The 13,392-nt window shown below is 42.8% G+C and overlaps 1 protein-coding gene across 1 annotated transcript; it reads left to right on the plus strand.

Annotated features, from left to right (window-relative positions):
* The first annotated feature begins 833 nt into the window (after window positions 1-833).
* LOC106599644 (uncharacterized) lies at window positions 834-12,028 on the plus strand. Its single transcript, XM_045716030.1, has 6 exons — window positions 834-1,074; window positions 1,276-1,444; window positions 4,519-4,572; window positions 4,661-5,415; window positions 10,916-11,153; window positions 11,307-12,028. Exons 1-6 carry the CDS (start codon window positions 1,072-1,074, stop codon window positions 12,026-12,028), a joined length of 1,941 nt encoding a protein of 646 aa, XP_045571986.1. The 5' UTR covers window positions 834-1,071.
* The last annotated feature ends 1,364 nt before the right edge of the window (window positions 12,029-13,392 follow it).

Consider the following 13,392-nt stretch of genomic DNA (forward strand, 5'->3'; position numbering starts at 1 on the left):
CTGTGCTTGTCCTCTCCAGACAGTTTGGCTCCCTTCACTACAGGGCAAGTGCCTGCCCACATCCAGACGGGTCAACTGCACTTCCTCTTCCTGCAACGTGAATGACAGCTCCAGCTGGGCTCCAGAGCTTGCTACCCAGGTCTCCTACAGTGTGGGAGTGTCACAAACCCCAGCCTGGTCGCTGCCGGGGAACTGAGGTCCATGTATGCCCCTGTCCCATTGTATGCCCCCATTGAACAGCAGAGAACAGATGCCCCAGTACAGCGTCCCTTATGTAGCGCCCAGACAAGGAGGGTTGTTCCATTGAAGGCGCAGAACGAGAATAGTCCATTCTCGTCCAAATAAGGCAGAAGTATGGAACCAGTTATTCTAGGAATGGATGGCCGTGAGTTATTTGATTTAATTTAATCTAATTAATTAAGAAAACATGAATACAGTATATTTGGTGCATATTCATAAGAGGATAAGTCTTCAGTTTGATTACATTTGGCCTGGAAGCTTTTGTTAATTGGTAGTATAATTAAGCTAGTGAAGTTTTTTTTTCATTGAAGACACAGAGAATATTGTTCCTCAGTTAGTATAAAATAAACATTTCTCAGGTGGCTACATTTCAGTTATTTTTCTCATTACAGAACACCCAGACATGGACTGAACACAAAGCCCTTCAACCTTATTTTAAAAATAATTGTTCACTCCTCTTTAACTGAAAATGAAAGAGAATGTTGTTAAAAATGTGAGTTTTGTATGCTGAAAGAGTGCCAGGAAAAGAATGGCTGTGATTATGCATAATTACATAGGCATGATTTGTTTTTTGTTTTTTTGCTGCTGCTGCTGATATGGCGTGGCAATTTGAATTAAAATGTATTTTAATATGTTATATGGTTGAAATGGATTCGGCTAATATTTTGTTAAAGCTAGTCTACTGCACAAAATGCGCAAATGTTGCTTTCATTTTCAAGTTAGCCAAGGCTTTAGGTTACTGGAATTGTGACGTCATGAAGCCGCGGCGTTTTACAGCATGGCTTTGAAATTGATTGTAGTCCTCGTTGGCTCAAGAGGAGGTCATCTGCAATGGTACTGTAGGCTATGTTTTTACTATTCTAAAATATCGGATTCAGTTTCGAATAATCTGAATAGATATCTAGTTATACTTGTGAAGGATAAATAATAGGCTTAACCAACTGGCTGTAGACACATGAATGTACAGTAGGCTATGCATGACACATTATCAGGTAAACAACACCCGCATCTAAATCATAAACGGTACTTTTCCAGATGGCTTCTAGGAGTACGCTTCACTTCAAGCCCCCATTGACAATCATCATCACATACGGGCTGAAGAGTTGGCTAGAATGTCTTTGCAGAGCCATACTCATTGAGGGACCAAGGCAGATACCGGAATTTATTGCTGCCTATTGCGATGAGCTGCTGGAATTTAGAGAACGTGAGTACTGCTGATACTTAAAGGGGAAATCAGCCTCTATTCGGTCAAAAGCTTAGGGATAGGGCTAGAGAAATGTAACGACTCTCAAATTCATAAACAGAGCTATGGATGCAAGGACTAACCAGCCATGATATTCAAAGTATAGTTTAAACCATGTTTTGAGGCTATATAGTGTTTGTTTTACATTGACTAGTAAAAAGAAATGGCGTTCTGATGGAGTGCAACAGTTGAACTAAGCTCATGAGGCATTTATTGTTCTTCAAGAATCAATAGGTACATACACTCCCCTAAGTATTTATTTGGACAGTGAAGCTAAATTTTTTATTTGTCTCAATATTTTAAATATGTACAGTACAGAATGTCACCTTTTATTTGAAGGTATTTTCCTACATATCTGTTTTACCGTTTCGAAATTAAAGCTCTTTATGTATCTAGTCCCCCCATTTGAAGGTGTTATAAGTATTTGGACAAATTCACGAACAGTATATGTGTATTAAAGTAGTAAAACGTTTTGTATTTGGTCCCATATTCCCAGCACACAATGTCTACATCAAGATTGTGACTCTACAAACGTGTTGGATGCATTTGCAGTTAGTTTTAGCTGTGTTTGGGATTATGCTGTGCCCAATAGAAATGAATGGTAAATAATGTATTTTGTTGGAGTAACTTTTATTGTAAATAAGAATAGAATATGTCTCAGAAACCTTCTACATTAATGTGGATGCTACCATGAGTATGGTGGATCATCATGAATGAATTGTGAGTAATGATGAGTGAGAAAGTTACAGAGGTACAAAGATCATACCCCCAAGACATGCTAACCTCTCACCATTACAATAACAGGGGAGGTTAGCAATTTTTTTTTTTGGGGGGGGTATGATATTTAGACCTCTGTAACTTTCTCACTCATTATTCATTCATGATTATCCGTAATCATGGTAGCGTCCACATTAATGTAGAAGTTTTCAGAAACATACAGTACCAGTCAAAAGTTTGGACACATCTACTCATTCAAGGGTTTTTCTTTGTTTTTACTATTTTCTATAATGTAGAATAAACTATGAAATAACACATATCGAATCATGTAGCAACCAAAAACGTGTTAAACAAGTGAAAATATATATTATATTTGAGATTCTTCAAAGTAGCCAACATTTGCTTTGATGACAGCTTTGCACACTCTTGGCATTCTCTCAACCAGCTTCATGAGGTAGTCATCTGGAATGCATTTCAATTAACAGGTGTGCCTTGTCAAAAGTTAATTTGTGGAATTTCTTTCCTTCTTAATGCGTTTGAGCCAATCAGCTGTGTTGTGACAAGGTAGGGGTGGTATACAGAACATAGCCCTATTTGGTAAAAGACCAAGTCCATTTTATAGCAACAACAGCTCAAATAAACAAGGAGAAACAGCAGTCCATCATTACTTTAAGACATGAAGGTCAGTCAATCTTGAACATTTCAAGAATTAAGCGCTATGATGAAACTGGCTCTCATGAGGACCGCCACAGAAAAGGAAGACCCAGAGTTACCTCTGCTGCAGAGGATAAGTTCATTAGAGTTAACTGCTCCTCAGAATTTGCAGCCCAAATAAATGCTTCACAAAGTTCAAGTAACAGACACATTCAACATCAACTGTTCAGAGGAGACTGTGTGAATCAGGCCTTAATGGTTGAATTGCTGCAAAGAAACCACTACTAAAGGACACCAATAAGAAGAGACTTGCTTGGGCCAAGAAACACGAGCAATGGACATTAGACCGGTGGAAATCTGTCCAAATTTGAGATTTTTGGTTCCAACCGCCGTGTCTTTGTGAGACGCAGAGTTGGTGAATGGATGATCTCTGCATGTGTGGTTCCCACCGTGAAGCATGGAGGAGGAGGTGTGATGGTGGTTTGTGACACTGTCTGTGATTTATTTAGAATTCAAGGCACACTTAACCAACATGGCTACCACAGCATTCTGCAGGGATACGCCATCCCATCTGGTTTGCACTTAGTGGGACTATAATTCATTATTTGAACAGGACAATGACCCAACACACCTCCAGGCTGTGTAAGGGCTATTTGACCAAGAAGGAGAGTGATGGAGTGTTGGTTGGACGTACTGTCAAATTCTCTAAAATTATGTTGGAGGCAGCTTATGGAAGAGAAATGAACATTCAATTCTCTGGCAACAGCTCTGGTGGACATTCCTGCAGTCAGCATGCCAGTTGCACTCTCCCTCAAAACTGTGGCATTGTGTTGTGTGACAACATTTTAGAGTGGCCTTTTGTCCCCAGCACAAGGTGCCCCTGTGTAATGATCATGCTGTTTAATCAGCTTCTTAATATGCCACACCTGTCTTGGCAAATGAGAAATACTCACTAACAAGGATGCAAACAAATGTGTGCACAAAATTTGAGAGAAATAAGATTTTTGTGCACATGGATAATTTCTGAGATCTTTTATTTCAGCTCATGAAACATTGGAACAACACTTTACATGTGTTTATATTTTTGTTCAGTCTACTTTGTATTCCTTATTTACTCAAGTGTTTCCATTATTTTGGCAGTTACCCATACATAAAGTACATTTACTGTACATTTCTAAATGGTAAAACATATGTATGAAAATACCCTCAAATAAAAGGTGACATTATGTACTGTCGCCTCATATGTAGCAACTGAATATTGCCCCTTTAACATGTGGACTAATGTAGATGCCTACAGTATGTTTACAAACACGTAAAAGTAGTCAATGTTTAAAAAAGTAGCCCAGCTTTTTTTTTGTAGACCCTAATAACTTTTGAGCCTGGTTCCTCTCTAGGTTTCTTCCTAGGTTCCTGCCTTTCTAGGGAGTTTTTCCTAGCCACTGTGATTCTACATCTGCATTGCTTGTTGTTTGGGGTTTTAGGCTGGGTTTCTGTATAGCACTTTGTGACATCTGCTGATGTAAAAAGGGCTTTATAAATACATCTGATTGATTGATTGAAACAGTGGGATAAATGTGGAATTCTTATATGCTAGGCCCCTAGTTCATTCTGACGTTACCTAATTAGAGTGGAACAAGGAATGAACTGTATTTCCTTTTGCTCAGGTAATCCTTTGATGGATACCAAGGATATAACATATCTGTACCAAGAGATACGTGGTAAGGACTTTAAATGCTTTAAAATTAATACAGTTGAATGTCTTGCACACATGCCTCACAATTTCCTACATTTTTATTTTTTCAATAGAGGCAAATTATGTCGAAGACTGGAAAGCTTCCATAGACTTAATGCACAGGCAGCAAGGCCTACAGTATCCACCCGGAGAGCCTGCACCTGTGCACTGCGACCAGATGTTGCTCCTCCTGGCTGAGGAGACACTGTCAGTCAGCCAGAGGATCAGCCCAAGATCCACCCAGGAGTCCAATGTCCCCTCCAGTGAGCCCATGGGTGGGCCAGATGAGCAGGCTCAGTCGCTGAGCAGTCCCCCTGGAGGAACCCACAATGGAGATGACGTTGGAGGTCAATCCAGCCCAACCCTCCCTGGAGATGGAGCTCAGTCCAGCCCAGCCCAGCTTGGAGATCAACCCAGCCCAGCTGTGGAAGAGGAGGGGGCCCAGGCCGGGCCGGGTTCTGCAGTGCAGTCAGCCGTGTTCCAGAGATCTCCGTCAGGGGACAGTCTACTGGAGGCCAACCACTCTGCGGTCCTGATCAGCACCGACAGCGCCCCGACCAACAACACCGTCATTGTCCACTCTGAGAATCCTCCGGAGACCATTGTCTTCCACAGCGACAGACGTCTATCCTCAGGTGTATCTTCCAGGGGTAGTTTGACCTGGACTCTTTCGGTTGGTGAGGGGAATAAGGTTTGGGTGAATGACCCAACAGAGGTGATGTCTGATGATGTGGTGGTGTTCCACAAAGTTCCCTCAATGGACAGCCTGTCTTGCATGCCGTCTGCCTGGAGTAATACCTCTTTAGCTGCTGAGGAAAAAGTGGATCAAGTGATTTCAAAAAGCAGCAAAGAATTCTTACTGGAGAATGTATTGTCTGGCTCTCCATCCTTTGGGGAAGTGGCTTCAGCTGCAGCTTTGCAGCAGGAAGAAACTGATCAGATAAGATCTACCATTGAACTTACAGAGAAAGTATCCTCCTCGGAGATAGTGGGAGCCAGAGCAGCATGGATAGTGTCGTCATTCGGGATACCTTGTAGAAAGGAGAGTGTAGGGAGAACACCAGAGACACCAGAGAGACACACATCTCCCAGAGTATATTCTCTTCTGTCAGGTATGATATTAATCTATACTCAAAAATGTATTGCCAGTTTGGCACAAACTGTTTAGGGACAATATATGACAAGATACATAGTAATGTTTAAAACCTTTGCCATTGCATCCTCTATCCTCACAGCTCATTCTGATGAATCTCTGAAGGGTACAGACAAATCATCCATCTCCAGCCTGACCAGGGTTCCTTCTGCACCTCGCAGTGAGAGAGGGAAAGAATTAACAATTTCACCTAAATCCAGTCTGGCCAGGCTCTCCTCTGCCTCTGTAGATGAGAGAGCAGCTGAATCAACTTCAAGAGAAGTCTTCAGTAATGTGGAGGAGCTACTGGTGCCTCCGACTGCTTCTGTTGGCAGGGCTTCGGCATTAGTGACTGCTGCAAGACATTCTGGAAGGGCTTTATCAGGAAGAGCTTTCTCTGAAACAGAACTAGTGGATGCAGCACACAGAGTGTCCTCAGTCAGGATACCCAGTAGAGAGGAGAGTGTGAGGAGAACAGCAGAGACACCAGAGAGACACACTTTCTCAGTATCTCCACATGCATCTTCAGTGTCAGGTAACAGAATACATTTACATTTGAGTCATTTAGCAGATGCTCTTATCCAGAGCAACTTACAGGAGCAATTAGGGTTAAGTGCCTTGCTCAAGGGCAGATCAACAGATTTTTCACCTAGCCGGCTCGGGATTTGAACCAGCAACCTTTCGATTACTGGCCCAATGTGCTTAATCACTAGGTTACCTGCCGCCCAGAGTAAAATGTCTCTATATCACAGTTCTAAAAGGAACATAGTCACATATGCATTACAGCTTTTCTATATCGCTGTATCTTCTGTTGATTTGAAAATAAATGTCTGTTTTATAGAGTGCCCAGTGATGTTTGAAAAAGAGGACTGGTGTGTAATCACCATTCCCTCTGCTCCAGTGAAGAAAGCAGTCAAATTCAACCCCTTCGAAGAGATCTCACCTATTTCTTCACCCAGCATAGAGTTAGCCTGGGAGGAGCTTCTACAGACATCAAAATCCATCGTTGATAAAGTAGCCTTCAAGACTTTAGAGATTGTAAACAAACAATTACAATGCTCAAGGAGGGAGATCTCTGAAATGGCCCCATCTGACCCTGTGGTTGTGTCTCAGTCTCTAAACGTACTTTCTTATGATGATCTCTCTTACTCGCCTTCAGCTGTGGAGGAATTCTCTACTGCCTCGGCAAGATGCTCAGAAGGTGATGTCACTGAAGGATTCTCTACTGCCTTGGCAAGATGCTCAGAAGGTGATGTCACTGAAGGATCTCACTCTGAAACAGCAGTAGAGAGTGAAGCAATCTCTGTGAGGGAGATTTCACCAGCAGTGACTGCGAGGTGTTCTGCCAGTGACGAATCAGAACGAGTTCCCTCTGAAACAGCAGTTTTGGGAGCAGCAGCGCCATCAATGGAGGAGTTATCAGAGTCACCAACTGCATTAGTCTTTGAGGGTGGGATTTCACCAGCGGTGTTGGCCAATGATGTATCAGAAAGAGCTCCCTCTGAAACATCAGTAGCGGGAGCAGAGGCTTCAGAGAGACACACATCTCTCAGTGTATCTCCACAGACTTCATTTGTGTCAGGTATGTCTCACTTCCTCTCAAGGTAACTTCCAGGCCCAATATTCCATAATACTTCATTTTTAAAAATGTTGTTAGAGGAACAACGTCAACGACTTTATTTAACATCATTTATTTTGTCTCTGTCCATAGCGCATTCTGAAGAATCACTGAAGGCTAAAGACTTGTCACCTCCATCCAGTCTGGCCAGGATTCCCTCTGTATATCTCAGTGATGGCGTGTCACCAGCAGTGTCTGCAAGATGTTCTGCTAGTGACTTACTAGAAAGAGCTTCCTCTGAAACAACAAAGCCCAGAGTGATCCCCTCTGCACCATCAATGGATGAGCTATTGGTATTACCAACTGTTTCTGTTGTTGGGATTTCAACAGCAGTGTCTGCAAGATCTTCAAGAGGGAGTTTTGCAGAAAGAGCTCCCTCAGAAACAGCAGTGGAGGGGGTAAAATATTCTGAAAGTGGTTTATCAGGAAGAGCCTTCTCTGAAACAGAACTAGTTGATGCAGCACACAGAGTGTCCTCAGTCACGATACCCAGTAAAGAGGAGAGTGTGAGGAGAACAGCAGAGACACCAGAGAGACACTCATCTCCCAGAGTATCTCCACAGACATCTTCAGTGTCAGGTACAGTAGTCATCCAATCTCTACGATATACTTCTAATGAGGTCCATGTTACTATTTCTGGTAAAAAATGTTTAAGAAAATGTCAGTGTAACATCACAACATACTAAAAAAATAAAAAATCTGTCTTTCCTCAACTCATGGTGATATTTGTTTCTCCAACAGCTACACGCTTGTCATCTAAGTCCAGCTTGTCTAGGGTCCCCTCTGTGTCTCTCAGTGATGGTGCAGCAGAGTCCGTCTCTATGGAAGTCATCGCTAATGTGGAGGATATTTATACAGCACCATCAGTGGAGCAGATTGTGTCTTCAACTGCTGCTGTGGTCGGCATTTCACCAGCAGTGTCTGCTAGATGTTCCTCAAATGACATGTCTGGAAGAACTTGTTTCGAAGCAGCAGTAGTGGGAGCAGAGATACCAGAGAAACACACCTCTCCAAAAGTTTCTCCACAGACATCTTTAATGTCAGGTAAAGTAATTAATGATTTATTAAATACATTAAGATTGCTGCGTTAATAAGGTCCATATCACCTTTTCGGGTAAAAGTGGGAAGTTTAAAATATTGTTCTAATTTTTACTTTGTCTCCCCATCTCTAGCTCATGTTGGTGAATCTATGAGAGGTACAGACATTTCACCTAAATCTAGTCTGGACAGGATTTCCTCTATTGGTGAAAGAACAGCAGAATCAGCTTCTAGAGAAGTGATGTATATGGAGGAGATGTATAAAGCATCAATGGCAGAACTACCAGGGCCTCCAGCTGCTGTTGGAGGTATTTCACAAACAGTGTCTGCTAGATGTTCACAAAGAGACATGGCAGAAAGAGTCCCTTCTGAAACAGTAGTAGGGAGAGACACATCTTCCAGAGTTTCTCCTAGGGTTTCTCCACAAACATCTGTGAGCTCAGGTAAAGTTTTAACAACCTTATATTTCATTCAAGTTAGTTTATGTCAGTATTATGGGCAAAATGAATTGTGAAATACCACAGAATACTTCAATCTGGTCTGTCTTTTCACAACTCATGTTGATGTTACTCCAACAGCTACAGGCTTGTCATCTAAGTTCAGTCTTGCCAGGGTTCCCTCTGTGTCTCTCAGGGATGGTGCAACAGAACCAGCTCAGATAGACAACGAAACACTGTCAATGGAGGAGCTTATGACGTCTCCATTGTATTCTCATTGGTCACCAGCCGGTTCTGAAAGTGACTTATTAGGCTTAAAAGGAGCTCCCTCTGAAACAGCAGTGGATGGAGCACACAGAGGGTTCTTGGTAACAATACCCAGTAGAGAGGAGAGTGTGATGAGAACAGCAGAGACACCAGAGAGAGACACATCTCCCAGTGTTTCTCCACAGACGTCGTTTACAGGTGTTGTTTCTGATGTGACAGTTTTCTACAGAGATTCATCTGTGGGAGAATTGCATCTTTCTCCATCTGTTGGTGAGGAACTTGTGGTGGAGGCTTACGAATTACCATCACTGGAGAAGAAGGAGACTCCATCTACTTCAGTTGGTAGACTTTCACCAGTAGTGTCTGCAAGATATACTGGAAGTGGTTTAACAAGAAGAGCTTTCTCTGAAAAAGAAGTAACGAGACCAGAGACACCAGACAGACACACGTCTCCCAGACTTTCTCCTCGAGTTTCTCCACAGTCCAGTCTGACCAGGATTTCCTCTGCACCAACAATGGAGGAGCCATGGATGTCTCCAACTGCTTCTGTTGGTAGACTTTCACCAGCAGTGTCTTCCGTAAGATATTCTGGAAGGGGTTTATCAGGAAGACCTTTCTCTGAAACAAAACTAGTGGATGCAGCACACAGAGTGTCCTCAGTCAGGATACCCAGTAGAGAGGAGAGTGTGAGGAGAACAGCAGAGACACCAGAGAGACACACATCTCCCAGAGTGTTTCCTAGATCTTCGCAAAGAGTTTCTCCACAAACCTCTCTCATATCAGGTACAATTGTCATCCGTACTCTGCAGAAAGGTCTACTAATAAGATTGTTGTGGGGTAAACATGGGCAAAACTTGTAAGGTGAAATGTAAACAGTATGTGCTTAGTTTTGTGTCTCTATCCACAGCTCATGTTGGTGAATCTCTGTCTGGTACAGATATTTCCCCACAATTCAGTCTGCCTAGGATTCCCTTTGCGCCATCAATGGACAGACCCACATCTCCCATCATCTCCCACATCTCCTCTCAAAGAGTTTCTCTACAATCCAGTCTGTCCAGAATTCCATCTGCACCATCAATGGAGGAGCTACTGGTTTCTCCATCTACTTCTGTTGGAAGAATGTCACCAGCAGTTTCAAGAAGATCTTCAAAAAGTAGTTTATCAGAAAGAGCTCCTTCTGAAACAATCATAAGATATTCTGAAAGCTGTTTACCAGGAAGAGCTTTCTCTGAAACAAAACTAGTGGATGCAGCACACAGAGTGTCCTCAGTCAGGATACCCAGTAGAGAGGAGAGTGTGAGGAGAACAGCAGAGATACACACATCTCCCAGAGTTTCTCCTAGAATGTCTCCCAGAACTTCTCCTCAATCCAGTCTGGCCAGGATTCCATCGGCACCATCAATGGAGGAGCCACTGGTGTCTTCAACTGCTTCTGTTTGCAGGATTCCTCCTGCAGCAACAGTGGAAGCAGCACACAGAGAAGAGAGTGTAGCGAGAACAGCAGAGGCACCAGAGAGTCACACAACTCACAGAGTTTCTTTCAGAATATATCCACAGACATCTAAGACAAGCGTCCTTTCTGATGTGGCAGTTTTGTACAGCCCATCCATGACTGCAGGGTTTCGTCTTGAGGTTTTAGATATGGAGTCTGACCAGGTGAATACGTCAGTGAGTGACATCATAGCAAAATTTCCCTCTGACACTGCTGCAATGAAGACAATACACAGAGAGTCCTCAGGGAGGATACCCAGTAGAGAGGAGATTGTGAGGAGAACAGCAGAAACGCAAACATCTCATGCATCAGGTAAATATCAACTTTCTGAAATATTATTAACAGAAACCAGACTATTTTCTAAACATTTTTCTTCCTAATCGCATAGGAGTATTGGACAACAGCACACAGGTTTCACAAACTGCAATCCGCCTTTGTGAAGAGGTGAGTGCCTACCCTATAGAAGTGCAGCAGGGGACCCTGGGACTTGAAGTTTATCTAGGAGCTTCTCCAGCCAATGTTGTTGGGCCTCAAAACAATAGAACTCAAAACACACGTTCACAGGGTGTGCAGACTAGTCCAGGTAAATTTATCCTCAGAATACAATAATTCATCTTTAATAATTGTTCAATCATATTTTGTGTGCATTGAAGATATTAGGGGATTTTTCCCCCTCCAATATATTTGTGGAAATGAGGATGTTCACTTTTGATGTTGCATTCTATTCTCATATTAGATCATCATGGCGAGCCCTCACAGAGCGTTCCTATTGGAGCAGGACGCGTCACTCCTCATGCTCAGCCTGCCCGCGAGAATTACACCAATCAGGTCTGGACACTCTACCACTTGGCCAATGAGACAGAGGAGGGCACACTGTCCGCTAAAGTTATCTCCCAGCCTCCGTACAATGGTAGTGCTTATATTCGCAACTTTGGGGCTGGACATGTGTTACTGGCTGAGAGGTCCCCTTCCCCTCAGAAATCTGACACCCAGTCTTGGAGTGGCCAACCCAAACAGCCCCAGCCACCACCCTTCCTAATGAGCCCAAGAAGGGCCTTCACACACAGGGCACAGTCCTCCACCCTCCCTCCTCCTTCTCTACCCCAGCCTCCAACCGTCCACAACCAGGAGATCAGCATCCCCAACTTCTTCATGCATCCCCAACTTCTTCCTGTGTCCCCAGGCAAGATTGTTCGTAGCATTCCGACCGCGATGCAGACCGGGTCGAGGTCTGCTGTGGTCCGGCCAGGTGACCCCCCGGGGTACCTGTCATTCTCCGTTCCCATGGAGACGGTGAGCGGAGGTTCTGGTCAGGACGGTCAGGCCCAGTTCCTTCAGGTCATCAGTGCCGAGGGGAACACTGTTTACTCTCCCGCTCTCATAAACATTTTCACCACAGAGGAAGAGGACCAGGAAGGAGCCAGGAGGCGGCCAACTAGTGCCCCATTTAATTGGTAGGGGACTGTTGTCTAGTTTAGGGTTTCCCAAACTCTGTCCTGCCCCCCCAGGGCAAAACTGAGTTTGGGAAAGCCTGGTCTAGTGAGTATCAATAAATACATTTGCATATTCTAACCAATGTTCTCCCTCTTCATGTATTAAACAAACAAAACAACATGTTTTAAGTGAGCAGTTAGGCTGGTCTGAAGCTGAGAAAATAAGGAAATTCAAATCAAATATGATGTGTCACATGCTTCGTAAATAACAGGTATAGAATAACAGGTATAGAATAACAGGTATAGATCAACAGGTATAGAATAACAGGTATAGAATAACAGGTATAGAATAACAGGTATAGATCAACAGGTATAGAATAACAGGTATAGAATAACAGGTATAGAATAACAGGTATAGATCAACAGGTATAGAATAACAGGTATAGAATAACAGGTATAGATCAACAGGTATAGAATAACAGGTATAGATCAACAGGTATAGAATAACAGGTATAGATCAACAGGTATAGAATAACAGGTATAGATCAACAGGTATAGAATAACAGGTATAGATCAACAGGTATAGAATAACAGTGAAATGCTTACTTACGAGCCCTTTCCAACAATGCATTTTTTCCTTATCTTTCTAGAATTTATTTAGAATAAATTAATTATAGAAGATAACAAGGAAAAAAATAAACAATGAGTAACAATAACTTGGCTATATAGTCAAGGTACCAGTAGTACCGAGTCGATGTGCAGGGGTACGAGGTAATTGAGGAAGATAAGTATATACAGTGGATTCAGAAAGTATGCAGAACTTTTTCCACATTTTGTTACGTTGGTTACAGCCATATTCTAAAATGGATTATAGTTTTTTCCCCTCAGTCTATACACAATATCCCATAATGACAAAGCAAAAACACATTTGACATTTTAGCTAATTTATTAAAAAAACTAAAAACATATCACATTTACATAGGTTTTCAGACCCTTTACTCAGTTCTTTGTTGAAGCACCTTTGACAGCGATTACAGCCTCGAGTCTTCTTGGGTATGCCGATACAAGCTTGGCACACCTATATTTCTTCCATTCTTCTCTGCAGATCCTCTCATGCTCTGTTAGGTTGTATGGGGAGCGTCGCTGCACAGCTATTTTCAGGTTTCTCCAGAAATGTTAGATCGGCTTCAAGTCCGGGACCACTCAAGGACATTGAGACTTGTCCTGAAGCCACTCCTGCGTTGTCTTGGCTGTCTGCTTAGGGTCGTTGTCCTGTTAGAAGGTGAACCTTTATCCCAGTCTGAGGTCCTGCGCGCTCTGGAGCAGGTTTTCATCAAGGATCTCTGTACTTTGCACTGTTCTACTTTGACTCGATCCTGACTAGTCTCC

Source organism: Salmo salar, chromosome ssa03, assembly GCF_905237065.1.
Source record: "Salmo salar chromosome ssa03, Ssal_v3.1, whole genome shotgun sequence".
Lineage (NCBI taxonomy): Eukaryota > Metazoa > Chordata > Actinopteri > Salmoniformes > Salmonidae > Salmo > Salmo salar.